The 27,766-nt window shown below is 57.3% G+C and overlaps 2 protein-coding genes across 4 annotated transcripts in view; one reads left to right on the top strand and one right to left on the bottom strand.

The window, feature by feature from the left end:
* Positions 1 to 1,604, top strand: part of RAB17 (RAB17, member RAS oncogene family) — a 45,103-nt gene extending 43,499 nt beyond the window's left edge. Inside the window, exon 6 of the mRNA XM_065930775.1 lies at positions 1,099 to 1,604. Coding sequence (XP_065786847.1) covers positions 1,099 to 1,151 — 53 coding nt within the window. The 3' untranslated portion in view covers positions 1,152 to 1,604. The remainder of the gene's footprint in view (positions 1 to 1,098) is intronic.
* Positions 1,605 to 6,221: 4,617 nt separating this feature from the next.
* MLPH (melanophilin) overlaps positions 6,222 to 27,766 on the bottom strand; it is a 45,078-nt gene continuing 23,533 nt past the window's right edge. The window contains exons 5-15 of one of the 3 annotated variants that reach the window (XM_065930715.1): positions 26,088 to 26,212; positions 24,171 to 24,290; positions 23,035 to 23,239; positions 21,357 to 21,496; positions 14,011 to 14,196; positions 13,625 to 13,780; positions 13,042 to 13,134; positions 12,251 to 12,328; positions 10,471 to 10,528; positions 9,703 to 9,803; positions 6,222 to 8,443 (exon numbers count right to left, since the gene is read on the bottom strand). In XM_065930715.1, coding sequence (XP_065786787.1) covers positions 8,417 to 8,443; positions 9,703 to 9,803; positions 10,471 to 10,528; positions 12,251 to 12,328; positions 13,042 to 13,134; positions 13,625 to 13,780; positions 14,011 to 14,196; positions 21,357 to 21,496; positions 23,035 to 23,239; positions 24,171 to 24,290; positions 26,088 to 26,212 — 1,289 coding nt within the window. In that variant the 3' untranslated portion in view covers positions 6,222 to 8,416. The remainder of the gene's footprint in view (positions 8,444 to 9,702; positions 9,804 to 10,470; positions 10,529 to 12,250; positions 12,329 to 13,041; positions 13,135 to 13,624; positions 13,781 to 14,010; positions 14,197 to 21,356; positions 21,497 to 23,034; positions 23,240 to 24,170; positions 24,291 to 26,087; positions 26,213 to 27,766) is intronic. The other 2 variants (XM_065930725.1, XM_065930735.1) reach the window with 2 other exon arrangements.

Raw genomic sequence — 27,766 nt, 5'->3', positions numbered from 1 at the left:
GCCTCGGTCTCTCTGTCTGTCCATCTGTGTCAGGGAGCCAGGAGTGTGGGAGGCCTCTGCTCACGGTGGGTGTGTACACTTGGCCTCGGCGGAGTTGGGGGGGATGGCAGAGGCGAGCAGGTTGGTGGGTCCCTGCCAGGAGGAGCCGGGTGGCTGCCAAGTGGAGGGACTGTGGCCCAACCTCAGATGTGACCCGGGGGCGGGGCCGGGGGCTGCCGAGCTGACCGTGCTCTGGGCGGGGGGGTGGGGTGGCGCCGAGCCCGACCATGCTCTGGGCGGGGCTGGGGGGCGCCAGGCCTGACAGCGCTCAGGGCCGGGCCCCGGTGCAGGGCTCTTTCCCTCCCTCAGCCCGGTTCCACCCTGCTCCCTGCCCACTGGAGAACGTCAGCTGACAGCCGGGCACTGTGGAAGGGTCTTCAGCCCCCCGTCCCTGCCAGGAGCGTTCACCACCCCCCGCGATCCCAGGTCCAAGCCGCTGAGTCTCCAAGATCAACCAGCAGCCCGAGGGGACCTGCCCTCACGCAGCAGGACAGCCCCGTACAGGTGGGGGAGAGCTGTGGGCAACAGAGGCACCCGGAAATCCACTTCTCACCCTGCTGGGCTGCGCCCGAAACAGCGTCCACCCGGCAAACCTGGCAACTCCTTCCGCAGGAGCCCGCACCTCTTAGAGCTGGCTCCTTTCCCCGCTCCCCCCTCCCCTGGCACTTAAGGAACCAGCCCAAGACACCAGAGAGCTTTTCTGTTTCGGGGAAGACCCCTCTGCTGACCTTGGCTTTCCAGCCTGTCCCTGGGCCCAGCAGAAAGTGAAAGCGTTAGTCCCTCAGTCATGTCCGACTCTATAACACCATGGACTGTATGCCACCAGGCTCCTCTGTCCCTGGGATTCTCCAGGCAAGAATATTGGAGGGTATTCTTAGGGTTAGGTTAGGGTAGGTAGCCATTTCCCCCTCTGGGGGATCTTCCCTACCCAGGGATCGAACCTGTGTCTCCCACATTGCAGGTAGATTCTTTACCGTCTGAGCCACCCGGGAAGCCCTAGCCCCAAGGAACGTGCTCTCCAACTGAGAGATTTAAAATGTCCACCCCTTCCTTTTTTAGAGACCCGTTGGCAGGAGGACTCCAACTTAGAGGAAATGGAGGTGTCGTCATGAAAGTGCAGTGATAAAGAGATGCTCCCAGACGGGCGGGGCTGTCTGCTCTCCCCCTGGCTGGGAGCCCCGCTGGGTGCAGGGCATCTTAGGAGAACCCTGGCGGAGCCTGTCTCCTGACCCTCAAGGTCCTGCCTCCTGAGAGCCCGGGGCTTGCTGTCTCCTGGCTGGTGGGACTCCTGGTCTGTGTCCCCAGCGGAGTTGCCTGGACGGCTTCACCTTTCGTTTCTACCATGATAGCCAAGTGGACAGGGGGCCAGAACAAGCAGGGTGGCCCTTGGATGCACAAATGGGGTGGGGTCCCCCCCAGAGCTGGTCCTGGCTGCCAGGACTGAGCCCTGTCCCGACGGGGAGGGAAGGGTGGCAGGGGCAGAGGGTGGAGCGTCAGGGACCCCCACCCTCTCCAGTGCCCCTCAAGCAACTCACCGAGGTTCCCAGCGGCTGGCGAGTGCCGTGGACTGGAGCGGGGACCCAGGTGGGGTGCGCTTGCCCCTTTTATGCGCCTGGGAGGAAGCAGCTGACCCGACCCCCTCCCTCCCTCTCCACCCGCCTCCCTCACTGGGCCACATCAGTAGAGTCATTTTCTTTTTTCTTCTAATTTTTTTTTAAAACTCTCATCACCGATGTGATGTGTCCTTTCCTGGGTTATATAATTTCATTTGGGCTGAGTGGTTTTAAAACACATTAGCTTTCCTTCTGCACGCTTTGGGCAGACTGCAGAGCCAGGCACCGCCGGCCTGGGTGCTCCGAGCTGCAAGACGGCTGACACAGAGCTGACCCTCCAGCCACCTCCCTCCCCCTTTAAGTCCCGCTTCCCATGCAGGGTCACCCGAGGAGGCCCGTCACAGCTGAACCACACCCTGATAATCCTTCCCTGGCCGGTCTGTCACCCACGTGCCTTTTACAGCTGCATTTATTACATACAGACCACTTTCGTCCTGTTTCTACCACTGAAAAACTATGTTTATTCCAGCTCTTTCCAGAGTCGTCATAATTACACTTTAAAGAAGTTTATTATGATTATGTGGTGAAGGGAATGGCAACCCACTTCAGTATTCTTGCCTGGAAAATCCCAAGGGCAGAGGAGCCTGGTGGGCTACAGTCCATAGGATCGCAAAGAATCAGACACGACTGAGCAATGAACACACACACACACACACACACACATTATGATTATAAAACAAATGTGTACATTTTTATAAAATAAATAACATATGCTAAGCTGCTTCAGTTGTGTCTGACTCTTTGCGATCCTATGGAGCGTAGCCCGCCAGGCTTCTCTGTCCATGAGATTCTGTAGGCAAGAATACTGGAGGCGGTTGCTGTGCCCTTCTCTAGGGGAATCTTCTTGACCCAGGGATTGAACCCGTGTCTCTTATGTCTCCTGCATTGGCAGGAGGGTTTTTTACCACTAGCACCACCTGGAAAGCTATGATTATAAAACAAAGACTTGTATTTCTATTATGAAATAAATAATGAAGAGGCTTATTTTTATTATAAAAGCAATTTACATATACTTGGATAGAATTTAGCACATACAGAAAAATAGGAATAAAAGAACACCCATGTTTCAGAGAAGTCAATCATTTATTCCATGTGATGTACTTCCTTCTCATAGGCTTTTCACCTGTATTCTGGGTAGGTTCATCGGATTAATGCATTTTTGAATCTCATTATTTCCATTTAACCATCATATCCTCAAGTAGTGAAAAAAATCTCTACACTTAAGGCTATTTTAAATAACTACACATTGTTTTCCATTTCACTTGGGCCTCATATTCTGAATAATGATAGGAGACCAACCAGTCCATCCTAAAGGAAATCAACCTTGAATTTTCATTGGAAGGACTGATGCTGAAGCTGAAGCTCCAATCCTTTGATCTCCTGATGCAAAGAACTGACTCACTGGAAAAGACCCTGATGCTGGGAAAGATTGAAGGCGGGAGGAGAAGGGGATGACAGAGGATGAGATGGCTGGACGGCATCACCAACTCAATAGACGTGAGTCTGAGTAAACTCTGGGAGTTGGTGACGAACAGGGAGGCCTGGCGTGCTGTGGTTCATGGGGTCACAGAGTCGGACACGATTGAGCGACTGAACAACATAGCAAAGGTCATTTACACGCCCCTGAGCATCATCCCGAAGAGCCCATGCTGGGGGGACCCCTCCCGGCTGCTCCCCTGGGATGTGAGCAGGGGCTCCGTGGCCTTTCCCCAGCCTCCATCGGACTTTGAGGAAAGTTCCAGAGCAGCTCCGGACCCTCAGAGGGTCAGGCGTGCTTCTCCTTCCCATGGCTGCGCATTCCTGGTGATGAAGGTTTTGTGGGAGGTGGGTGGGCTCCCTGGGAGTCTGGAGTGGAGCTTGGGGAGACAGGTGCTGGTGAGGGGTGTGTCTACGGAGTGTGAGGGGCATAGGAGGGGCCCGGCCCACACTCTGGCTGCAAGCTGAGGCCCCTGGGATGGAGTCCGTCCAGATCCCTGGGGAGCGCGGGGTGAGCGGGGGTCAGAGCGGCTCTGCTGAGGAGTGCTGCTGGAAGCACTGCTGGGGCCAGCCCCGGTCTGGAGGGGGCCTCTCCTCCTCTCCCTGCAGGGCTGCCCGGCACCAGGCCCTCGGGGGAGCGGACCCCGTGAGACCAGGGCAGCTGCAGGCAGCTTCCTGGGCAGAGCGTTGGGGGAGCGTGTGTGTGTGTGTGTGTGTGTGTGTGTGTGTGTGTGTGTGTGTGTGTGTGTGTGTGTGTGTGTGTGTGGCAGCTTCCTGGGCAGAGCGTTGGGGGAGCGTGTGTGTGTGTGTGTGTGTGTGTGTGTGTGTGTGTGTGTGTGTGTGTGTGTGTGTGTGTGTTCCTGAAAGCCTGCTTCTCTGGAGCGGATTCTGAGCAATCTGAGAGGCCATGTCTCGGGCTGTAGCCCTCGGTTTGGCTCAGATAGAGCCCCTTCCTATTCCTGTTGTAGACCGTCTATTGATTGCTTTACTTGGGGGTCCACCAGCGGGTGATGGCACCGCTCCAGCCTCTCCTGCCTCATCCCAGAGCAGAGCGCGCGGCCCTGCTGACAGAGCGGAATGATGCCCCCCACCCCGTGGTCTCTGGGGGCGGTCATCAGAGGACCCAGAGTGACTGAGCGGCCCTTGGGGAGCTGCAGGTGTCGTGGCAGCTGGTGGGGCACATGCAGGTGAGATGCTCTGCTGCTCTTGCTGGGACCCATGAGCCCCAGGGAATGCCTGCAAGATGCTTTGTGTTTGGAGGGGGAGTGTTCACGGGGCACTTGGGATCTTAGTTCACCGACCAGAGATGGAACCTGTGTTCCCTGTATTGGAAGCAGGGAATCTTAACCACTAGACTGCCAGGGAAGTCCACACATGACCTTTTCCAGAACAGGGTCTTTGCTTGTGTGATCGGGGTAAAGATCTTGAGATGAGGGGACTGTCCTGGAGAATCCAGATGGGCCTTAAATCTAACAATGAGGATCCTTGTAAGAGACGGGCAGACGGACGTTTGGGACAGACAGACAGGAGACACAGGGAAAGGGCCTGGGTGGTGGTGGAGTGCAAGACTAGAGGGAGGAGGCCGCCGGTGGGGGACAGCAGGAGTCTCCAGAGCCGGGCAGAGACCTCGGACAGCCTCCCGGAGCCTCTGCGGGGAGCCCCTCGATTCTGGACTTCCGGCCTCTGCCAGAGGATACACTTCTGCCATTCTAAGCTGCCCAGTTTGTAGCAATCTGTTTGAGCTGCTGGGGGCCCATCGAGGTCAGGCTGTGTGTGGTGTGTTTTCCAAGACACAATGTATTCGGTTTTTTGCTGAGATGGTGAGTGAATGGGAGATGCTGGCTCCTTCCTCCTCCCCTCATTCTGGCTCCTTTGGGCTTTCCTGGTGGCTCAGATGGTAAAAGAATCTGCCTGCCAATGGGTTGGGAGGGTCCCCTGGAGAAGGAAATGGCAACCCACTCCAGTACTTGCCTGGAGAATTCCAAGGACAGAGGAGCCTGGTGGGCTACAGCCCATGGGGTTGCAAAGAGTCAGACACAACTGAGCGACTAACTCATCACTTATTCCTCGATTCTGGCTCCTTCACCAAACAAAACTTGCAGTAATTATAGAACAAGAGAACAAACAAGGCCAGACTTTGAGAAGAGCCTCGGGAGGTGGGGGGCAGACAACCACCTGGGATGGATGGTTTGGGTGATGGTGGCAGTACCTGGGGTACGCAGGGAGGCTGGGATGAAGATGCAGAAGGTAAACACGGTCTGGTCCTTCCTCCCTACTTGGCGCTGCCTGGGATGATGCTTGCCAGCCCCCGCTGCCCAGGTCAATGCCACGGGCCCTGACCAGGGGTCAGCGCAGATTTCTTATATGTACTCAGCTCTGATTTTGTAGCACAGAAACCACCACAGACACAAGAAGCATAGGGATGTGGCCAGATCTGCTGGCCTGACCCAGACCACTGCAGTGGACAGCCTCAGGACAGAACAGGAGCAGAGGGGCTCTGGAGAAAAGGGAAGAGCTGATCCGCCTTGGACATCGTCCCTCCAAACTGACAGGACTGTGGGGCCCAGGCCAGGGGGCTGCCTCCTCTCAAGGCTGCCCGGGGCTGGAAAGGCAAGGTGCAGGGGGCTGGCAGTGGGGTGCTGGTGACCTTCCTGACGCCCCGGGCTGCCCCAAGTGTGGCAGCCAGCAGCCAGTGGTCCCGGGAAACTGGGTCCACAAGTCACAAGGATGCTCTCGAGAGGACAATCATACGCTGGACCACAGGTCACCCTGGAAATGAAAGCACAGCATCCATGCAACACATCCTGGTATAAAATAAACACAGGACGGCACTGAAGGGAGAGGGCTAGGAGGCCCGTGAAACCAGAGCTGCCATCCTGGAGTCAGCAGAGAGCACGTCTTTGGCATAAAAACATATCCCAGGGATGTCCCTGGGGGCCCAGGGGTTAAGGCTTCACCTTCTAATGCAGGAGGAGCAGGTTTGATACCTGGTCGGGGAACTAACATCCCACATGTCTCGCAGCCACAAAAAACCAAAACATAAAACAGAAGCAATAGTGTAACAAACCCAATAAAGACTTTAAAAGTGGTCCACATAAAAAATAAACCTGAAAGAAAAATCCCGAATCAGTGACACGGCTGCTGACGAAGTGGGAGGGCGGAGGTGTATGCAGAAGGCAGAGGCCAGCTTTTCCGACAGAACGTGAGGGAAGAGAGGGCAGAGCCTTGCCCGGAGCCCCGGGGAGGTTGGAGGTGACCTGAATGGGCGCAGCAGGGTGTGGGGGTGAGATCTGGGGTCAGCAGGACGGGCTGACGTTGAGATGCCGGAGGAAGGGGTGGCTGGTCTGTGCAGGGGACCTTGGGGCGTCTGGGCGGCAGACCATGGGCCACAGGCCCCAAAAGCCATGGTCCTGACAGGGAAGGAGAGGAGGCAGGAAGGGCCGAGGAGCCAGCACGGGACTGGGAGCACTCACATCCCTGATGACCTGGCCACGGCCACGGATGAACACAGATCCCTGGGCCGTGCGCACCATCAGGTGAATGAATGAATGAGTGAGTACAGCTGTGGACCTAATCAGAGACCCCTGCAAGGGGCCTTTGGAAAGAGGCACCAGTGTGTTTCCAGGTCGGAAGCTCTCTGCACTCAAGTTAGCCGTGGAGCGAAGTGGCCACTCTGGTCCTCGGTGGGCCTGTTACCCTCACCTCCAGGGCAGGGCTCCAGGCCAGCCAGGACTGCCTCCCCTGAAGGCTAGGAGCTCACGTCGACCTCGTTTTCTTTGTGAATAAGGAGGACTGCACATCACAAAGAACTGATCCTCTTCCACGTGCAGGCATCTTGAACCATTTCCAGCACTGAATTTAGGAGCTGCCTACGTGCAGCAGCTTTCATTTGGAGAAGGAGGATCAGCTCCATCTTTTCCACAAACCCCAGCACACTGCCAAAGCCCAGGTCACCTGGATCAATGCAGACACCGATTCTGAAAATCGCCCTGGAGCGGCCGTGGGCCAGCTTGTGGGCAACGTGGCCCCTGCAGGGACTGAGACACTGCGGAGTCAGTGGGGTGGGTTTGGAGCTCGTGGTGCAGAATCTGTAAGCTGTGGGGAGACAGTCAGGTCGGAAAAACATCTTAGTAGGCAAGGCTCTTGGGCATCACAGGTTCACCATCTCCTTTCAGTTACCATTGAACACAAGCACTGAGCCGCCGCGAGAGGGAAGTGAGGGCAGACCCGAAGTCACCTCGGAAGGCATTAGAGGGTCATGAGGTGGCATCCGGCCCAGCGGGAGGCTGCTTCACCCTCAGGGCCCCACTCTGCAGAATGTGCTGCTCTGACGTTCAAATAACCAGGTCCCCGTGAGGCCCCCAGCCATGCCAGGCAGGGGGAGATGCAGTTACTGTGCCCTAGGTAGCTGCAGAGGGTCCCAGTGGGCTCCCCTTAAAGCTGGACCGCACCCTGACTCCCAGACTGTCCGAGGTGGATGACTCGGAGCTCGTCTACGGATGGATGGCACGTGGCTGGCGGGTGTCACCAGCTGGTCCTCTGCCCCACTGGATCCCACCGCAGTGAGTGGCAGTGTTGGGTTGCCAGCCTTCTGCCCGCCCGTCCAGCGTGCCACCGGGGCCTCCCAGCAGGTGGTGTGCCCCGACACCCGGGCTGTGAGCGGACGCCCACCTGCTCCCCCCGCACGCTCTGTCCTGGACCACGGGGTCCTCTCTCCCAGCCTGTGAAGCACGGGTGAACTCGAAGACGAGGTGTGTGTGTGGAGATCTGACAGCCCTCCCTCCTTCTTATTCAGAGAAACAAGAGTCCAGTCACTTGTCCCGATGTCCAGGAGTGCTCACACATCCGCCCACGACCCGGCAGACACACTCAGGAGTACACAGACGGCTGGGGCGGTCACCGCGTCCTCTCCTGTCCATGCCGGTCATGAAAGCAGCATCAGGAAGCCAGCAGGGAGGGGGTAAAGGATCACACTGAGAAAGATCTTTGTGCTCTTCAGAAAGCTTAAACCACAGCGCCCTAAGGGAAAGACATACAGCCTAGATGCCTCTTATGAATCAGAGCAGCCACGGACCAGGTGGCCTTGGAGGTTGTCCATGAACTTGGGCGAAGAGCTGACAGTCTGAGAACTGCTGACTGCTCGCGGGTGGGTTTCCAACACGGGCTAGGGTCTCTTCTTCTTCCTCCACTGGGCTGTGTGCAGCGGAAAGTGCGGGGCAGAAGGCGGGACGCGGTGACCGAGGTGGAGGGGAAGAGGGTGGGTGTCCCGTCCTGGCAAACCTCTCCTCTTAGGGCTGGTGGGTCATCACGGGTTTCTGTGGAGCACACACACACATGGACACACCATATGCACAAGTGGGTGTGAGATACACAGCCGTACACACAGGCACACACAGGCAGAGAAACTCACAGGCAAGGGCAGAGGGGCACGGAAACACACAGGCGTGCACACAAGTAAAGACGCACTTAAGACACGTGAGTGTGTGCACACAGAAACACACGGGCATGCACACGGACACACACGCACGCACACGGGAGGGCACACAGCTGCTCACACAAACCCATGGACCTGCTGGTCAGACCCCGCTGGTTTTTCACTCAACCTCTCTCTGCCTCAGTCTCCCCACCTATGAATTTGGGTCCATGACACTGGCCCTCATCAAACAGGCTGTGAAGATGGAACGTATCTGACAGCTGAAAGCGCTGAAACACAGGAAGGTGTGTTCCCATTTGGAAGCACTTAGATTTTCAAGCCCCCACTGGCGATTTCATTATCAGTCTCCTGCAGGGAATGGCCCTGCTCTTGCCACGGCCCAGGCGGCCTTTGCCCGGCCCACGTGGGGCCGGGCGGGGAGCCTCGTCTGGGGTGGGCTGACGCTGGCTGTGTCGGACCCGTGGGCCCCACCTGCCTGCCCGTCTCCTAGCCGCAGGCATCAGCAGTGAGTGTTGTGAAATCCCTTGAAATGTGTTTAAAGATGGAGTCCATGGAAATAACAGAGCGGTCACTTTGTCTTCTTGGACAGCCAAGGCATCGGCTCAGACTTGCATAACCGGGATGAAGTCAGAATTGTTGCTGGGTGGTTGCAGCCGGCAGGTGGGGTGTGGGTGTGGACGGCGGTGGGGATCCAGGGTGTTCGGACCCTGATGGTGGCCACTGAGGGCTCCTGCCCACCCCTGGGCTGTGGGCGTGACTCTGGTCCGTGGGCTTGGGGGGGAGCCCCAGGTTCCTTCTGCACCGAGGTCCCTCCCAGGGAAGCTGGGGGACAGCGCCGATCCCGGCATCTGCACAGGTGGCTCAACTGCACGACCTTTACTGCTCAGGGAAGTCGTGCGGGGCTGGGTGGGGGTCCCCACTGCCTCGTGGGCCGTCCCCGATCCCAAGCCCAGACCCCCAGGGTGAGGCGATCCGCCCCCCATCAACCTGACACTCGGGTACCTTTAGAAATGTTTTACATTTTCCTTTAGATCTTCCGTTGATCTTACTTTTCTTGTGAGTTTATCCCAATTCTTTGAAGACTTCATGTATCAGCCTGACAGGTCACAGAAGCCGCCCAGGTGAACCGAGAAAACTTACCGCAAAGCTGTGGTTGGCGGCTCTCTTCCTGCCGTTGGGGTTTCTCTGGGTCAGGGATCCGCGGTACACGGACTTCCGACTGAAGGAGTCATCATCTTTGTCTTTGGGGAAAACAGAAGGGGGCTTGTTTATTAATCACATACTTAGCTCAAACAAGTGTGTTTGCCTCCTAAGAAATTTTAAAAGGAGCATGAAAACAAACGCACCATCCAGGATGAATGCTGTCATTGTCCTTGATGTCCAAGACATCAAGAAACTAACTGTGTCCCACGCTCTGTGTGAGAAGGTCTGGAGCTGTGCACCGTGCATGCGTGTGCGTGCTCAGCAGTGTCCGACTCTGCTACCTCACGGACTGCAGCCTGCCAGGCTCATCTGTCCATGGGACTTTCCAGGCAAGAGTACTGGAGGGTTGCCATTTCCTTCTCCAGGGCATCTTCCCAACCCAGGGATCGAACCTGTGTCTCTTGTGTCTCCTGACTGGCAGGCAGGTTCTTTACCACTAGTGCCATACTGTATATGTACAAATTATATCACAAGACACAGACACCACCACGTCCACCTTTACGTGCTTAAAGCAGAAAATCCCAGGGATCCAGGCATCAGCTCACTGCAACAGCCGCTGGGGGTGGCCAGGGGACACTGGGGTGTCCTGTGGGTGTCAGGGCATGAGACGTTGGGTCCCACGGCTCTTGTAGAAATCCCGAGCCCTGATTGGTCATTTTCACGCTCTCTTAGACCTGGGTAACGAGGGGAGCAAGTGACTCTTACCTTGGCTTTTGGGGTGATTGCTGAGCTTCCTCTTCACGAGACGGGGCACAGCCTCCACCTAGAAGAATGACACGTCTCTGGGTGTCACTATGTCCCTCTAATTGTTAGGGGCACCAAGAGGTAAATGCAAATTTCTCATCATTCAAGCAAATTCTGATAAATGAAGGTAACTGTCTTCCGTTCTTTGGCAATGTTAGAACTTTAAACAGTACTAAAATACATGTTATCAATAAATTACCAAATATAGAGAACATAAAAGAGATGTTTGTCTTTTGGAGAACTGCCAGTTTTGGGAAGGGACTCTCAAGAGTCTGTGATGTTGGAGAAGACTCTTGAGAGTCCCTTGGACTGCAAGGAGATGACACCAGTCAATCCTAAAGGAAATTAGCCCTGAATGTTCATTGGAAGGACTGATGCTGAAGCTGAAACTCCAATACTTTGGCCACCTGATATGAAGAACTGACTCATTTGAAAAGACCCTGATGCTGGGAAAGATTGAAGGCGGGAGGAGAAGGGGACGACAGAGGATGAGATGGTTGGATGGCATCACTGACTCAATGGACATGAGTGTGAGCAAGCTCCGGGAGATAGTGAAGGACAGAGAAGGCTGCTGTGCTGCAGTCCATGGGGTCGCAAAGAGTCGGACATGACTCAGCGACTGAACAACGATAACGCCCAGCACCCATGGCTGCTGGCCCGCACCTTCCCTTTCCTCGCCCTCTCCTGTTGCTTGGCTCTCTACTCTGGGATAATTCTTTCTGTTTTGCCTCCTCAGGGGGAAGCGAGAAGCAAACAGCCTGACTTCCCTGGAAGTCCTGCCAACCCCGGCCTCCTGGGGTTTCAGCCCGGCTGCTCTGGGGCTGTACCGGCAGGCTGGGGCGTCCCGCAACGCATCAGGGAGGTCACGGCCCTGAGAAGAGGGTGGGGTCGGGGCCAGGGGGCCTGCCTGAGACCCTCTAGCTCGGTGGTCTGTGTGATCTCCTCCCATCACTGCAACGGGGGTGGTGTCTTCCCCGGCTCACCACGTGCTGTAAACCTCAGATGGAAGGGATGGTAAAAATACCATCTTTACTGGGAAGAGTGACCCAGTGCCGCTGTCATGAGAAGCAGAAGCGACTAGATGGTTACTCGAGATCTCAGGGAGCTGGCAGGACGTGGGGCAGATGCCGCTCTCCGTGGGGCCCTGGGGCTGGCGCCGCCCCCCTCCCTCCCACCCCCACCCCGTGTCTTCCTGATGGGCAGGCTGAGGGGTGTCCCCACGCCCCCAATGTCTACCCTCTTGCTGCTTCCTGCACGGAGGCTCAGTGCTTCCCTCCCACAGCCTGGACGCGCGGCTCCCAGAGCAGGGCCATCCCAGACCCTGTGCCTGTGAATATGCATCCCCCCGTGACAAGTGAGCACGCGGGGGATATACGTCCAGCACGTGGTCCAGGCACAGGACGACTCCCCTGTGACCTGCGGTGTCTCCGGGGTTCCGTGTTACCCTGAGCCGGTTACCCTGCCGGGGGTTCTTCTCGCCGCCCCCCCAGCCCCTACCCCAGCCCTGCCCTCTGTCCCACCCTCCCACTCCCCTGCTGGGTTTTCCCGGCTTTTTTCCCTCCTACAGACACCCTACATCAAGCCTTGCCTCTGCGGGAAGCCAGCCTGTGAGACTCGCCAGGCTTCTTAAAGTCTGCATACTTCAGCTCCACCACCCACTGGCTTGTCCCGCTGCTAGAAAAGTCAGGCCAGTCGTTTACCCTCTCCCACCCCCTCGAGCCTGGGTGCAGTGAACACATACCTCGGCCTCATTCAAAGGGTCTGCATTTGGATCCATCAGACTCTGGCTAGATTTCCTGACAAGCCGGGGGAGAAAGATCTGGAGAACAAGGAAGGCGTCTGTGCGTCATGACAGCCTGTCTGACCTCCAGCCGCAGGGCGGGTGAGCAGGACTAAGGATGGATGTTCTTTCTACTACGCAGCCTGAAAGGCTGGGATGACCTGTCAGTCCTCCAAACACGCCACTCCAGGGCTCTGGGTTCAGCAGATTAAAACACGGAATGCCCAGCTGGCTTTGAGTTGCAGATCCACCACAAGCGAACAGTACCGTATGCACGCCCGGAAGAGTGCCCAGGGTGTGCTTATAGGGGGAAATGACTTGTTGCGCCCCTGAAGTGCAGGTTCAACTGGGGCATCCTCGCAGTTGCCCCTGGGCCAGCACCTGCCCCTGGGAGCACCTGCCATTCTTCTGCCAGATTTCCTCAGTGTGGTCTGTCTGGGGATCCCCGACTTGAATTGGGATGGATGCCACTCTCAGGTGTCTGTTGTGGGCGGATCTCCACCCTGCCCCTCGATCACAACCGCTGTGAAGCGGAGCTCTATTAAGCCCGTCCAGGCCCCCCCTCCCCGTAAAGCGCTCTTTATGTTAGAATCAGCAGGAACAGATGAAAAAGAATCCCACCCAGGTCACTGACATCAGGGGAGGGAAGAGGGAGGCAGCCGGTGGGGGCTCTCGCTGCCCAAGGCCACCCCGTGCCCCCCTCCCAGGGCTCCGGGCACGACCTCCCAGGGCCCCGAAGTCCCTCCACTCACCGGGAGGTTAGACTTCCTCTGGGGCTTTCCTGAGGGCTGCACGGTGAGCCCCGCTGCCCGCAAGGCTGCAATCCTGGACTCGATATTCGAAACCTGGAGGAAGGACAGATAGACGTCACTTGGAAGGCCCTTCTCAATGTTGCGGACCAGAAAGAGCAGCTGCTCCGGCTTCATCAAATTGACTAATATGACACTTCCCCTAAGATGGGTGTCCCGACCAGGGGCACTTCCTGGGGGACCTCATTTTCACCCATCTTTCATGGTCATCAGAAGGAGGTCATCGGGAGGTCACCCACTCCCAGGAGTGAGGAGAGTGGTTCCCACGGAAACCCCCAAAGTCCTGCTCTGGAGCCGACAGCGTGGGCTGCGCTACGCGAGCTCTCAGGGCCCTTCCCAGGCTTTTGGGGCCCCCACCATCTGTCTGGGGTGCCCTTCTGTCCCCGAGGAGAGTGGCGTGTCTCCAGGCCGCGCACGTTCCGGGTGGCAGGCCAGCCTGGGGACTCCGGGTTCACTTATTCCTTCTCATGAAGCAAACAAGTCTTGTCTCCCGAGCGGGGCGGGCATCGCGCGGCCACCCGCCTACCTGGCTCTCTGTCCGCTGCACCTCACAGGCCGTGGTGGCCACTCGGCCCTCCAGCTCCGCCAGCTCCGCCTCCGTGGTCCTGCTGGGCTGCTTGGGGTCCCCAGGACTCAGCGGGTCCTTTTCCCGGCTGGGCGTTTGGCCTGCAGCCGTCCACGCCTAGGACAGGGAAGCCCCAAGCGTGACCGCAAGCCGGACAGGCCGCGGGGCTCTCACTGACGCACGTCCCGTCCTGACGCTGCTTCTCTCTGCACTGCGGGGGCGGCCGGGCACCCGGGGCCTTCAGGGCCCACCAGGGGTTGTGGCTGGGCTGGTGGCTGAGTCACAAGCCGCTGGTCCCTGGCCCTGCCTCCCCGTGTCTCCTGCCGAGACCGCTCGGGGGACCTCACCTCCCGTGTGGCCCCGGGGTGGTCCTCGGCGGGCTTGCTTCTGCCCATCCCAGGCCCTGCGTCCGTGCCCTCCTCCTCCGTGGATGAGGCCCCTTGGTCACTGACGTGGCTGGTCAGCTCCTCCAGCTTTCTCTTGAGGGCCGCCTCTTCCGCGTCGGCATCGGTGGGCTCGTCGCCACCTGGATGCTGAAATGGACAAGCGAGTGGGCCTCACTCAGCGGGTCACTGGAATCACCGCGCTCAGAGGCAGGGCTCCAGGAGGCGCCGCATTCCCCGGCCCCCTGGGACTCGGCTGGAGCTGTGGTCTTGTCCATGCCCCAGGTGAGTGTGGACAAGGTGCTGCCCACCCCACTCCAGAACCAGGCAGATGGGGTGTCCTGAGGTCCTAACAGCATCCAGGTCATCGGAGAGGCACCGTTTTGAATATCTCTCTGTCCCCAAACTGGGCCCCCAAGCCATTTCCTAGGGCTTAGCATCACTGCTAAGGTGCCAAACCAAGACTTCAGCCTGGACTGTTTGCAACTGGTCAGCTGAGGCTCAGCGAGTTGGCACATCTGTTCTCTGGGTTTTCCTCTATCCCCTTCATGTTTAGACTGAAGCCCATGATGGCCGTGTGGCCTCAGCATCCCCCGAGGGCTCGGGGGTGGGGCCTGAACTTGCATAAGGACAGCGGCATTCATGTCTACCATCCACAGCACGTCTCTGCCTGCCAGGCTCTGTGCCCACGCCTCCTGTCGGCTTTGCAAGGGGAGTCAGAGTCGCAGATGCCCGCCTGGAGCTGAGACGTGTCCACAGCATATTTGTGACTCTTGTGTGAATATTGCAGGCATGTTTTCTATGAGACAGTCAGCAGCACCCTCGCCACGTGTCCCTTCTTGAATCTAGAGCCAGGGACGTTTGTCACCTGGCTTGGATGAGATTCATACAACCCAGAATGTCTACTTCTCTGCCTCAGCTGCTAAGAAACACCGAGGGAAATAGTGCTTATATCTGGCAGTCTCTGCTCCAGGCTCTTATCTGTGTATGTGCTTCTCAAAGCTAATTTTCATGGTGGGATTATTTGGTCATAATTGCTAAAGTCTCTGTTATAACTGCAGTTGTGGTTAGAGCATAAACAGGGGCTGGAAAAGAAGGGAACCAACACGTATGGATGTGAGAGTTGGACCATAAAGAAGGCTGAGCCCCGAAGAGTTCATGCTTTCAAACTGTGGTGCTGGAGAAGATTCTTGAGAGTCCCTTGAACAACAAAGAGATCAAACTAGTCCATCCCAAAGGAAATCAACCTGGAATATTCATTGGAAAGACTGATGCTGAAGCTGAAGCTCTAATACTTTAGCCACCTGATGTGAAGAGCCGACTCACTAGAAAAGACTGGGAAAGACTGAAGGCAGGAGGAGAAGGGGATGACAGAGGATGAGATGGTTGGATGGCATCACCAACTCCATTGACATGAGTTTCAGTAAGCTCTGGGAGTTGGAGATGGACAGGGAAGATTGGCGTGCTGCAGTCCATGGGGTCACAGAGAGTTTGACAGGCCTGAGTGACTGAAGTGAACTAAGGCTGCACCCCTGCATGCCTCTGAGTCTCCTGCACCATCTGCTGGGCCCACTGAGGCACAGGCTCTAGGTACAGCTGATGGCGGGGGGCCTGGATGGGGCAGGGGACCCTCCCACCCCTGGCTCTCTGAGCACCACACATGAGCTCACAACCCAAGAAATCTCAAGAGAGACCTGGGTGGGTGCCTCAACCTCCCTTAACAAAGGGGCTTCAGCTCTTTCTCCTCACTTGGCCGGGACCTGCCTGGCCCCCGGGGGTGACCTGGCCGCCAGAAACATGACTATGTCAGCAGGAGGTCCACAGCTGACACCTGCATGTCCGCTCACAGACCTGGAGCAGAAGGTGGGACTCAGTGGTTGGAAGATGGAGCTGCACCCGCCATCAGGACACTGACACCCACCACCCTGGGAGCTCCAGACGCCAGGCAATGGAAGGAGAGCTAAGCGCGCCATCGGAGACGTGGGCTGGGAAGGTAACTGGGAGGTCCGTGTTCTGACCACAGGGCTCTGAGACATCAAGCTGCAGCAGGAGCGGGCAGTGGGGCGCAGAAGACATGACTACAGCAGGAGAGGTGACATGTTCGGCGTCACTGCCGTGGGCAGTGGACCCATCACCGCTGATCGTGAGCCACACAGGAAGGTGGGCATTGATCGCACCAGGCTGATGGAACGAAATGGCCAGTGCCCCGGGTCACTGTGGGCCAGGAGGCGCCCAGGTAAAGACCTAAAGTGACTCAACATACGGCTTCCTCATCCCTGAGTCACCAGCTCTTGAATCTTGAGTCACAGTCTATTAGCTCCCAGGCCGGGGCAGAGGAAATCAATTCTTCCATTTTCCTCTGAGCCCAGCAGATATATTTTCCCTGCCATTATCTCGTCCGCGGGCTGCCTTGTCTTAAGAGGCAAATGGCACCAGCGGGCTGGGAAGACTCTTCCGCGTTGTTTTGTAGGTAATTAGTTTGATCTTCACAGCAGCGAGGGCCCTGAGTGGGCAAGTCTGCCCAGAGAAGAACATAAGCTGAGAAACTTAAGCATGAAGGTTTCGGGCAGGGGGAGCCTCGCAGTCACAAGTGGCTGCTGGCAATTGGAACCAGCTCTGGTTGCACTCTGTGTCATCTGGCAGGGCGGGGAGGGAGGCTCAGAGGACAGCCTCGTGTCCCCAGGGAGCATGGCCAGCATGGAACACGTGGCCAGAGGGTAAGAGCTGGACCAACCAGAGCCCAACACAGGCACGGTGAAATGCCACCTCCAGAGTGAAACAGAAGGGAGCGCACCCCTGATGGGCGTTCCTGAAGTTCTCATCCTGATAGAGACGGGCTGGGGGGCGCCGTGAAGCCACGGGGAGGCCACAGTCCTAGGTCCCGGAGGCGAGCTCCATGCTGCTCTCTGGGTGAGGACTCGGCCATCCGCCTCCTGGACGGCACAGACACGATGCACAGAGCACAATCCTGCTTTTCCACCTGGGATGGAGAGCCACTGGCCCCGTGCAGACACCTCCCCCCCCACCCCAGGGCACACCTGCCTCTCAGGCGCTCAGGAACCCAACGAGCTCCTGGCCTTCCCTTCTGCAAGAGCGGGAGTCACTCTGCCCTGCGTGAGCTCCGTGTTGAGGTAAATCACACAGGTGGCAACTCAGAATAAACTCCTAGTGTTTTCAGCTCTTTTGCAGCAAAATGTAAATGAACAACTTACAAATACAGTCCAGACACAAGCCATGGAGGAAAAGAAACTACTCTCACTTGATGCTGGTGAGGCCTTTTGTGGGGAAACTGAGTCAGTGTCTGGAGCCCAAGCTCTCAGGTCCCCAGTGCTCACCACCCACCACTCGGGGAAGGGTGCGTGCCATGGCATGCCATCTTAGCGCCTTGGAACATGCATCCTTGGTACCACATGCTATGCCATCTTAGGACTCCTCTAGGCACGAGTGGTTGTTTATACAAAGTCTTTGCTGAATATCCCTCACCCAGAAAGTCCTGACCATGAGTACAGACTCAGAGACAGACAACGGGTCGTGGGAAGACCATTCAGATTATTCTCGAGAACTCTTGCCCTCCCACGGGCACGTCTGTGAGAGCTGATTTAGAAGAGCTGCTCTGAGAGGTGAGCAGAGGCAGAGATCTTCCTCCAGGGCCCTGCAGCAGCTCCTCCATGAAGACCCTGGAAGGGTCGGCCCTGGGTCTTCACTGACACTCGGGGATGCTGCTGCCTTGGGAGGTTACTCTTGATCCTGCCCAACTCCCTGTTCATAAAGATGTGGAGGACACCTTGCAGGTGAAATGTTAGTTGGAGTAAAGAAAGTCAAGAGAAAGAAATGGAGAAGAATTCTGGAGACAAGGTACAAGCACGAAATTCAGGGAGGCGAGAAGGAGGACTGGTGTCAGTAGGGCTAACACCGGGATCTGTATTTTCCTGAAAGTCACTGAAGTTGCTAAATTAAAAACTTGCTGAAAATAGACAATTTAATTCTAGTCTTCATCCCATTGTCCCTGGGAACTGGGAACTGCTCTGCCAGCTGTGTTCTGCAGCCCAGGGAGGTCTTTGCCTGGGGACGTCTCTGCCCTGGGGAGGTCTCTGTCTGGGGAGGTCTCTGTCCTGGGGAGGTCTCTGCCTGGAGAGGTCTCTGCCCTGGGGAGGTCTCTGCCCTGGGGAGGTCTCTGTCCGGGGAGGTCTCTGTCCGGGGAGGTCTCTGTCCGGGGAGATCTCTGTCCGGGGAGGTCTCTGCCTAGGGAGGTCTCTGCCCTGGGGAGGTCTCTGTCTGGGGACGTCTCTGCCCGGGGAGGTCTCTGTCTGGGGAGGTCTCTGTTTGGGGAGGTCTCTGCCCTGGGGAGGTCTCTGTCTGGGGAGGTCTCTGTCCGGGGAGGTCTCTGTCTGGGGAGGTCTCTGCCCTGGGGAGGTCTCTGTCTGGGGAGGTCTCTGTCCGGGGAGGTCTCTGCCCGGGGAGATCTCTGCCTGGGGAGGTCTCTGTCTGGGGAGGTCTCTGTCTGGGGAGGTCTCTGCCCTGGGGACGTCTCTGTCTGGGGAAGGTCTCTGTCTGGGGAGGTCTCTGTCTGGGGAGATCCCTGTCCTGGGGAGATCTCTGTCTGGGGAGGTCTCTGCCCTGGGGAGGTCTCTGTCTGGGGAGGTCTCTGTCTGGGGAGGTCTCTGCCTGCAATGGTCTTTTCCTCCACCACCATACCCACCCCCAGGGGCCAAGCCAGTCACCCCCTGGTCTGAATCAAAGCCCACTTAGTGTCAGCATCTCCCCAGCTGTTCCCTAAATGCAGTGAGAGCCCCCGGGTTGCCTGGCACAGAGACGGCTCTTCCTGCAGGTCTCTTCAGGGCCTCTCACGCCCTGCTGCGCTCAGGGCAAAGGGTCAGCGGCACCTCTCAGGGATGGAGGTGGGAGGAGGAGGAATGCCCGGCCCCGGGTCGGGCGACACCTCCAGAGAGTATTACAGGAATGAGGGCCAGCTGGGCTGAGGGCACAGGCTCTGCAGAGGGAGACTTGCAGAGCTGAAGTATGCCACGCTTCTGCCCCACTGACGCTTTAGTCCAATCAAGGTTTTGAACACAAACCTGACACCGATTCAACAAAGGACCAGGCAAAGAAAGGCTCCTCCTCCAAGTCTGGAGCTCCACAGATCACCTTCCAGAGTGCAGTCACGAAGGGCCTGAGGCTGGAAGGGCCCCTCACCCATTCCAGGCCGGCTTGGACAGAGGACAGGCTGGCGCCCCACCCTCCCTGCTGGAGAAGGTGAGCCCCGGGCAGATCTCCTGCTGCCAGTGCTGGGGCAGTAAGTGGACACCGATGGGGGCAGAGGGCTCAGCAAAGGCCCGACCCGCTGGGCAGCCCTACTTCTCATTCCCAAGGCCCTGGGGAGCAGTTGGTAGCCTGTGACGCCAGGATGGATGAAGCACAAGCTGGAATCAAGATCGCCGGGAGAAATATCCGGCAGTGCAGTTATGCAGTTATGCAGTGAAGTATGCAGATGACACCACCCTCATGGCAGAAAGCGAAAAAGAACTAAAGAGCCTCTTGATGAAAGTGAAAGAGGAGAGTGAAAAAGTTGGCTTAAAGCTCAACATTCAGAAAACTAGATCACGGCATCCGATTCCATCACTTCATGGCAAATAGATGGGGAAATAATGAAAACAGTGAGAGACTTTGCTTTTGGGGGCTCCAAAATCACTGCAGATGGTGACTACGCTCATGAAATTAAAAGACGCTTGCTCCTTGAAAGAAAAGCTATGACCAACCTAGATAGCATATTAAAAAGCAGGGACATTGCTTTGCCAACAAAGGTCCATCTCGTCAAAGCTATGGTTTTTCCAGTTGTCATGTATGAATGTGAGAGTTGGACTATAAAGAAAGCCTAATCGTGTTGAAGGATTGATACTTTTGAACTGTGGTGTCAGAGAAGATTCTTGAGAATCCCTTGGACAGCAACAGATCCAACCAGTCAATCCTAAAGGAAATCAGTTCTGAATATTCATTGGAAGGACTGATACTGAAGCTGAAACTCCAATATTTTGGCCACCTGATGCCAACAGCCAACTCACTGGAAAAGACCCTGATGCTGGGAAAGATTGAAGGCAGGAGAAGGGGATGACAGCGGATGAGATGTTCGGATGGCATCACCAACTTGATGGGCATGAGTTTGAGCAAGTTCCAGGCCAACTCTTGTTGGACAGGGAAACCTGACGTGCTGCAGTCCATGGGGTTTCAAAGAGGTGTACATGACTGAGTGATTGATTTGAACTGAAAGGCTTTAGAATAACATGTTGTTTCTTCCTTTTATAAAAAAAAAATATATATATATATATACATATATATGTATATATATATTTTTTTTTTTTTTTCTTTTTTTTTGGCCACATGGCACGTGGGATCTTAAGATCCCCAACCAGTGATCAAACCCGAGTCCCCTGCAGTGGAAGGTCAGAGTCCTAATCCCTGGACATCCAGGGAATTCCCTAAAGACACAATACTTGATAGAGTATAAAGTAGATATTTTCATTAAAGGGGGCCAAGTACTGATACCTGCTATAATGCAATCAACCTCAAGAACACTGCTCTCAGTGAAAGAAGCCAAGAACAAAAGGTCACACATTGTATGATCGCATTTACATGAAGTGTCCAGAAGAAGCAAATCCACAGAGACAGAAAGCAGGCCAGTGTATGCGGGGCGAGAGGATACAACCTGTCCTTGGTGGTGACAAAAGATGGTTTGGAACTGACAAAGGTAATGTTTGCACCACCGTGTGAATCTGCTAAATGCAAAGTGTTTATTTTGCTAAATGTTTATGTAGCTAAACATTTAGCTAAAATGCTTGCTAAATGTCTATTCTGCTAAATGAGTTGTTTATTTTGTTTTTTAAAACTTTTTTTATTTACTTGGCTGTTCTGGGTCTTCCTTGCTGCACAGGCCTTTCTCTAGCTGCAGTTCCCGGGCTCCAGATCACAGGCTCAGTAGTTGTGGCCCATGGGCTTAGTTGCTCCGAAGCATGTGGAATCCTCCCAGACCAGGGATTGAACCCGTGTCTCCTGCACTGGCAGGCAGATTCTTCACCACCGAGCCACCAGGGAAGCCCTGAACTGTTCAATTTAAAATGGTTAACTGTATGTTATGTGAATTTCATGTCAATAAAAAACATATTTTGAAGACACCACATCTCTGTTACGTAGGCTTGCCAATCTTGTAGTTTAAAAGTTCTGAAAGCTTTAAGTTCTCAGAGGTGAACTGACGTTAAGGTAAAAAGACTTCAGACCCAAAGAAGCAACCAGAATGCGTTCTTTCCACCCCCCTTTACCTGGTTCTCAGATGTGGTCCAGCCTGTCTGTCTGGGATGGTGAGAGGCCACTCTCTGAGCCCAGATGCTTTCTTCATCTGAAGTGTCCACGTCGGCCAGATACTGGGAGGGCAGCTGCCCACTCCTGAGGATGTTTGGCCCTTTGGAGTAAGAATGTGGTTGGGTTACGTGGAGTGAAAACCTGAAGGCCAGTGGGCGTCTTATCCAATGACGAAAAATGACAGATCAAAGAGAATAGGGACGTGATTCTACTCCATTGATGATACGGGGCTGAAGATCCCTCAATTAAGGTAAGAATTGAGCAGAGACCTTGTCCCCCACGAGGAACTTCGGGGACAGAAGCCCCTGCCGCGGCCGGCACTCACTGGGAGCCCCAAGCGTGGGCAGCCAGGTGGCGCCTACTGTGGCAGACGTGGGCCCCAGGAAGCTTCCACGCGTGGACATGACTTTGGGAAGTCTTTCCACCTTAGTCTCTGGGGTGCTGCCAGACTAGTGATTCCCAGACTCGGGGCACGGGTCACCGATGGTGTGGCTTCAGAGGCTTATTCCTGGGCGCTGGTGCTGGAAGATCCCCCAAGTCCTCACCAGGAAGTACCCTCCGAGCTCCAAGTTGGCCTGGAGAGCACCACACACAGCCATGCTGGGGCAGGGAGGGGGTGAGCTCACGTGGGAGGACACACAGGAGCCCGCGTCCCAGGAGTCAGCGTCCACCAGCTGCTCTGAGGCCTGACCTGCCGCGTGGCTCCAGATTTAAGAGGCAAGGTGACAGAATGTGTCTTAGAGTCCATGAGATAGGGTCGCGAGTTGGTCAGCAGAGCTGGGCTTGGTTCTCAGGGCTGCCTGTGCCCCTGGGCACCTGCCCCAGCTCCACAGAGTCTGTCTCCCCCGCCCAACCCACTGCCCCCGCCATCCTCGTGCTGGGGGTGATTAGGGATCCCGGGAGGAAATGTGCTGGTCTAGTCTTCATCCAAAGACTCGGTCAATGTAGATTCACTTATCCATTGTTTGTGGGGAAATAAAAGTCCCCTCCCCACACCCAAACGCCTCCAGCACCTTAATGGGCGTGTGGATCATGAGATTAGAGTCCCCATAATACAATGAAAAGGGAAAGTGGAAAGAGGACCCATTTCCTGGCAGACACTGCCTTAACTACATTACCCCGGGAGCTGGCCCCTGCGGTGGTCAGGTCAGGCAGGAGCACACTGTGGCGGGCAGCCCGAGCTGTTCTGTGGTCTCATCGGCTCCATCACTCGGACACCTGACCCTTGACACTGACACTTGCAGACCTCCTGAGTCACAGCTGGCAGGCCGCCCGATGGACCTGCACCCTATTTAGGTCCCAGGTTTGGAATTGCCCCGTCCTGCGCTCAGGAAGGTTGGTCCAGGTGACCGGTGACCCTAGTCATTTCAGGGACACCTGCATGTCTCTATTTCACTCCCACTCGATGTCCCCCGTCACAGGCGGCAGTGAGTTGTGCGGCCAGTCAGGGGGTTGAGCTGGTACCTCTGAGGGTTACGGGGAGGCACCCCACCCCAGGGAGCTCCGGTGACAGGACCACACACACTGGACAATCCCAGGAAGGAAGGGGCTCCTGGCATTAGCCAGTGTCCCGGCAGAGATCGGGGCGGGGTGGGGGCGGGGGAGCCCGTGTGGAAGACCATGGTCAAGGGTACTTACCGGGAGTGGCAGTGACCCCTGGGCCTGCAGTGCAGGACTCCCCCGGCAGGCAGAGCTCTGAGAGCTTGTCTGGTCCGGCAGGCGAGAGGCCGACCCTCTGCTCTTCTGGATGAGGGTGGCACCCAGGGGCCCTGGCATCAGCCTGGTCCAGGATCCCGGCCTCCTGGGAGGTGGTCTCCTCTGCGCAGGGGTCATCTGTGAGGGCCTGAGCACAAGGGAACAGTCAACTAGGAACAGGCAGCTCCTTGGAATGTGGGTCTTTCCAGTCCAAGGACTGAGGGTTTTCATGCATCATCTGACCGACCAAACACAAGCCGCCCCTCCTCTCCATCTGAGCAACTCAACTCCCTTTCATTTCAAAGGGCTCTGGACTTGCCACCAGAGCAGGACCGTGGACCAAAGACCTGATGGGAGCCGGGTCCCAGCTCTCTGCCCTGGTGGGCACCCAGGGGTCCGTAGATCGCCCGCCCTGGGTGGACCCCGTCCTGGGCTGGAACCCCCCGAGCAGCCAGGGTGCTGAGATGTCAGGGCTCCCGCTGGGGTGCCATCACTCTGGGGCTGGGGTGCACCAGGGGTCTCCAGTCCCTCGTGGAAGGGATCCCGTGAGGCAGAGATCACCGCTTTTCCAGGCGAGGTGGGAGGTGGGGAGCCTCACACAGGTTGCCCAGACCAAGGGCACAGAACCAAGGAGCAGAGGCACCACACGGCCGGGCTCTCCCCGGCAGCCCTGCGGACGCCCCGTGTCCTGGTGTGATTACCAACAGCCTCTTCCACCTACAGGACTGGCCTAGTTTGGGCAATAAGGTACAGGAGCCCCGCGGATCACACCAGGGGTGCGGACACTCGGGGGCCCTCTGACTCCTCTACCCTGCACTCCTGAGTCACAGGGGCTCTGCCTTCATTAGAGGACAGACAACCCAGGCCCCCGACTCATCGGCCCCGCGTCCCTCTTTTCCAAGCAGCCCACCCAGGCTCTCCAGGACGGGAGGGTGTGAGGCTTCTGTATCCCTGCCCCAGTTGCCCACCCTTGCTAGACCTGCGGGGCCATCAGACTGTTTCCCAGAATACTGTCCTTTCCTGGGGCCTGAAAACCTGTCCCCCAGATTAACTCAGGGGCGAAAAGAGAGCCCACTGACCTGCAGGCTGTCCGTGGCCCCTGAGACCGAGGACAGGCTTGGTGGGGGACCGCAGGATGGATCGGAGTCGTCAGAGTCGGCCTCAAAGTCCCAGCTGTGGACGGGGAGGAGGCGCTTTTTCTGAGCAGGAAGGGATTTGGTGGAGAGGAGAGGGAGGGTCAGCCTGACGGCGGGGGCCAGGTGCCCCGAACTCGGGCAGCAGGGGGTGGGGGAGGGTGCCTCCACGGGCCCGTCTGCCTTCTGTGCTAGACATGAGCAGACCCCGAGGAGGCTCCGAGGGCCGCCCAGAGCCCACCCCATCACAGGATCTGCACCTGCAGCCCCTCTCAGAAGAGCAGGGGAAATACCCACTGGGCCTCTGAGGGCACCCGGCTGCTCAGAGGCTCTGGGGTCACTGGCCCGGGCTGCAGCCTTGGGGGGCAGGCGGGGCTTCCTGGGGTAACGGGGGGCTCCCGCTCCTCCCCCCTTGGTGAAGGAGGGGCACCCAGCACGGGGAGGAGGTGGGGAAGGCAGTTCCCAAGAGCTCCTCCACCTCTAGATGCTGGAGTAGAGCTTAGTTCCAAATCCTTCCCTCATAACGGCTTCCATCCTTTGAAGGTATTTGCAGGGGATATTTCAGACACTAGAGAGTGTTCCATGAGCCCAGTAAATAGCACGAGGGCAGTTTTATTTTCATAAGAAGATGTATGTGCTCCCCAGGGAGGAGCCGGCAGAACTGCCTGCCAGTGTGGCTCTCAGAGACCCCCTGACTCTCCAAGGGTCTCCACCCAACACCGCCCGCCCTGCTCCACCCCTCCTCTGATCCTCTTCTGTCGTCCCGCCCAGACCCCCAGAGGCTCTCTTTCCTGCCTTTATCACCGAAATAAGTTAAAAAATAAGCGAAAACAGGGCTTCCCTGGTGGCTCAGTGGCAAAACCCACCTGTCAATGCAGGAGACAGGGTTTGATCCCTGGTGGGAAGATCCAACATGCCACAGAGCGACTAAACCCAAGCACCTGAATCACTGAGCCTGGGAGCTGCAAGTACTGAGCCCATGTGCTGACGGTCCTGAAGCCCGTGTAGCCCGGAGCACGTGCTTTGCAACAGCAGTGAGTGAAGTCGCTCAGTCGTGTCCGACTCTTTGCGACCCCATGGACTGTAGTCTACCAGGCTCCTCTGTCTGTGGGATTTTTCAGGCAAGAAGACTGGAGTGGGTTGCCATTTCCTTCTCCAGGGGATCTTCCCAGTCCAGGGATCGAACCCGGGTCTCCTGCATCAGAGGCAGACGCTTTCTCATCTGAGCCACCAGGGAAGCCCTTGCAACAGCAGAGGCCCCTGCAGTGAGAAACCTGAGCACCGCAACTAGAGAGAAAACCCCGCTCGCTGCAACTAGAGAAACCAACACGCAGCCGCAAAGACCAGGCACGGCCAAAAATAACTAATAAATAAAATAAAGAACACAGTCTTCAAAAATATAAGTGAAAACAGGCATAAAACAAACAAAAAACAAAACTCCCCAAACAAAAAACAAACAGGGCTCATGGTTGGCTATAAACGAAAGCAAGAAAGTTCAGAGAGGAGAGCGGGAGGCGGCTGCCTCTCTGAAAGGTGCAAAGGCTGACTGGGGACCCCGGTGCCCTCAGGACCCATGAGCCGCAGGACTCTTGGCCGGATGGGCCAGGCTGGGCCAGGCTGGAGGTCCAGGCAGGCCCCTCCCTCCACTGCGTGCTCTGGGTTCCCACTGGGAGATGGATGCTGAGAGCACACCTGGATTTGGTACCCAGACATCTCAGAGACCGCAGAGCACGGCGAATTGGGCGGGTCTCCAGGCTCCTGCTAGGTTAGTTAGTGGAGGCACAGAGCCTGAGGTTTCTCAGGAAATCAGAACAGAGGCTCCAGCTTCAGGGGGGATGGGGTTGGGCCTGGGGGAAGACCTACTTGGCTGCCAAGGGGCTGGGCCTGGGCCGCTGTGTCCCCTTCTCCATCCTCATCAGTCTGCTCTTCCTCTCCACTTGGGTCTCCAGGCATCTGCTCAGGCCCACCTGCAGTGGATGCCAGCGTGACTCCACCAGGGAGAGAAACGGGGACAAACCATTTATCCACCCACCCACCCATCCGTCTGTCCATCCCCCTACCTGTCCCTCCACCCGCCACTCCCCCCCCACCCCCCCACCCCCCCACCTTCTGCTAACCAACCAGGCCCTCTGCTGGCCTCCAGAGCCCTATCAGAGCATCGCTTAGGGCTGGTCTGAATCACAGCAGGAAACCAGCACCCGGCATCACTCTGAACCACGGTCGCCTTCACTGACCGCCTCCTACGGATCTGAAGACACTGCGGTGCCGTGGGCGAAGGCGCCCTGGAGCTCAGTCACGTTCGGCCCAACAAACCTCTTCACTGGCAGTCCCTTCACCTCCTCAGCACCCGCCCAGGGAGGCGGGGGAGGCTCGGCCCCTGGCCCCCATCCCGGCCTCTCTCCTCCTGACCCGGGCACCTTCCTCACCGGCGTCCCCAGGACCACCCCCCCATCAGCCTGTTACCCCCACTGCAGCCTCATTTCCCCCTCTTTTCTCCTGTTCGTCCTGGCCTGGCCTGGGTTCTTCTCTTAAGACGCTACCAGGATGACCCCGTGACTTCTGGGGCTCAGTCTGGCAGCCTGGGGTCATCCCCCCAGCGCAGGGGCTGAGGGCACCCTGACATCATGTGAGCAGGAAGGCTTACTGCGGGGTCGGGCGCGCTCCGCACGCCAGCAGCTACGACGGAGAAAAGGCGCGGAGCGGACAGGCGTTCTCCGGGAGCCACCTGCCCGGCCGGGCTTCCTTTCCCGCCCCGAGCGCTGCCTGCCGGCCCTGCTCCGGGGGCGGAGGCGCGCCCTGGGGAGACGCGCCCCCCGCTCTGAGCCTCCCGCGCAGCGAAGACCCGGCGGGCGCCCCACCCGCTACCCTGCCTGGGCCGGGTTTCCGAACATTCGCTTTGATCCTTTCTTCTTTGTAAGTTTGAATACTTTTTTTAAGGACACGACTTGCCCATTTCGCGCTCGCTCCCGGCGCCCTTTCCTGCCCGCTGCGCTGACAGGTGCCCGCAGCGAGAAGGCAGCTGCCCCCCACCATCGCCCGGCCCGGGCCCGCCTCGCCGCCCGCCGCCCCACCAGCCGCGGCGGAACCGGGGCTTTGGTTGCTCCGCAGCGCCACCTCCCGGCCCTCGGCGGTGACACTTCCGAAACGGGCGGTTCCGCGTGGTACCGGCTCCCGCAGCTCTGGGCCCTGGCTGGGCCGTCAGAATCCTCCCGGCTTGTTACCTAAGGCGGGTTCCTGAGCCCACCCGGGTCTCTAGAAATAAGCAGTCCCCCCGCCGCCCCGACCCCGACCCCGGGGCGAGGCCCAGGTCCTCAGGGTTGTGATGTGGCTGTGGTTTCCCACCGTGAGCGGGGCTTGAGATTCTCAGATGCTGCGCAGGATGGCTTTCCCACGTTGCCTATGGTTCCTACGCCTGAGCCCTGAGGAGGGGGGCCGGACCACAACTCCTGCTGCAGGAAGACCCCTTGGCTGGCTGGCTGCTGGCTGGCCGAGCCGTCACGGGGGATTTACTGATAAGCTCCAGCCGAGATAGGGATATGCGA

This window comes from Muntiacus reevesi, chromosome 1, assembly GCF_963930625.1.
Source record: "Muntiacus reevesi chromosome 1, mMunRee1.1, whole genome shotgun sequence".
Taxonomy (NCBI): Eukaryota; Metazoa; Chordata; class Mammalia; order Artiodactyla; family Cervidae; genus Muntiacus; species Muntiacus reevesi.
Note: the sequence above shows the minus strand (reverse complement) of the source record. Positions and strands in the feature narration are given on the sequence as shown.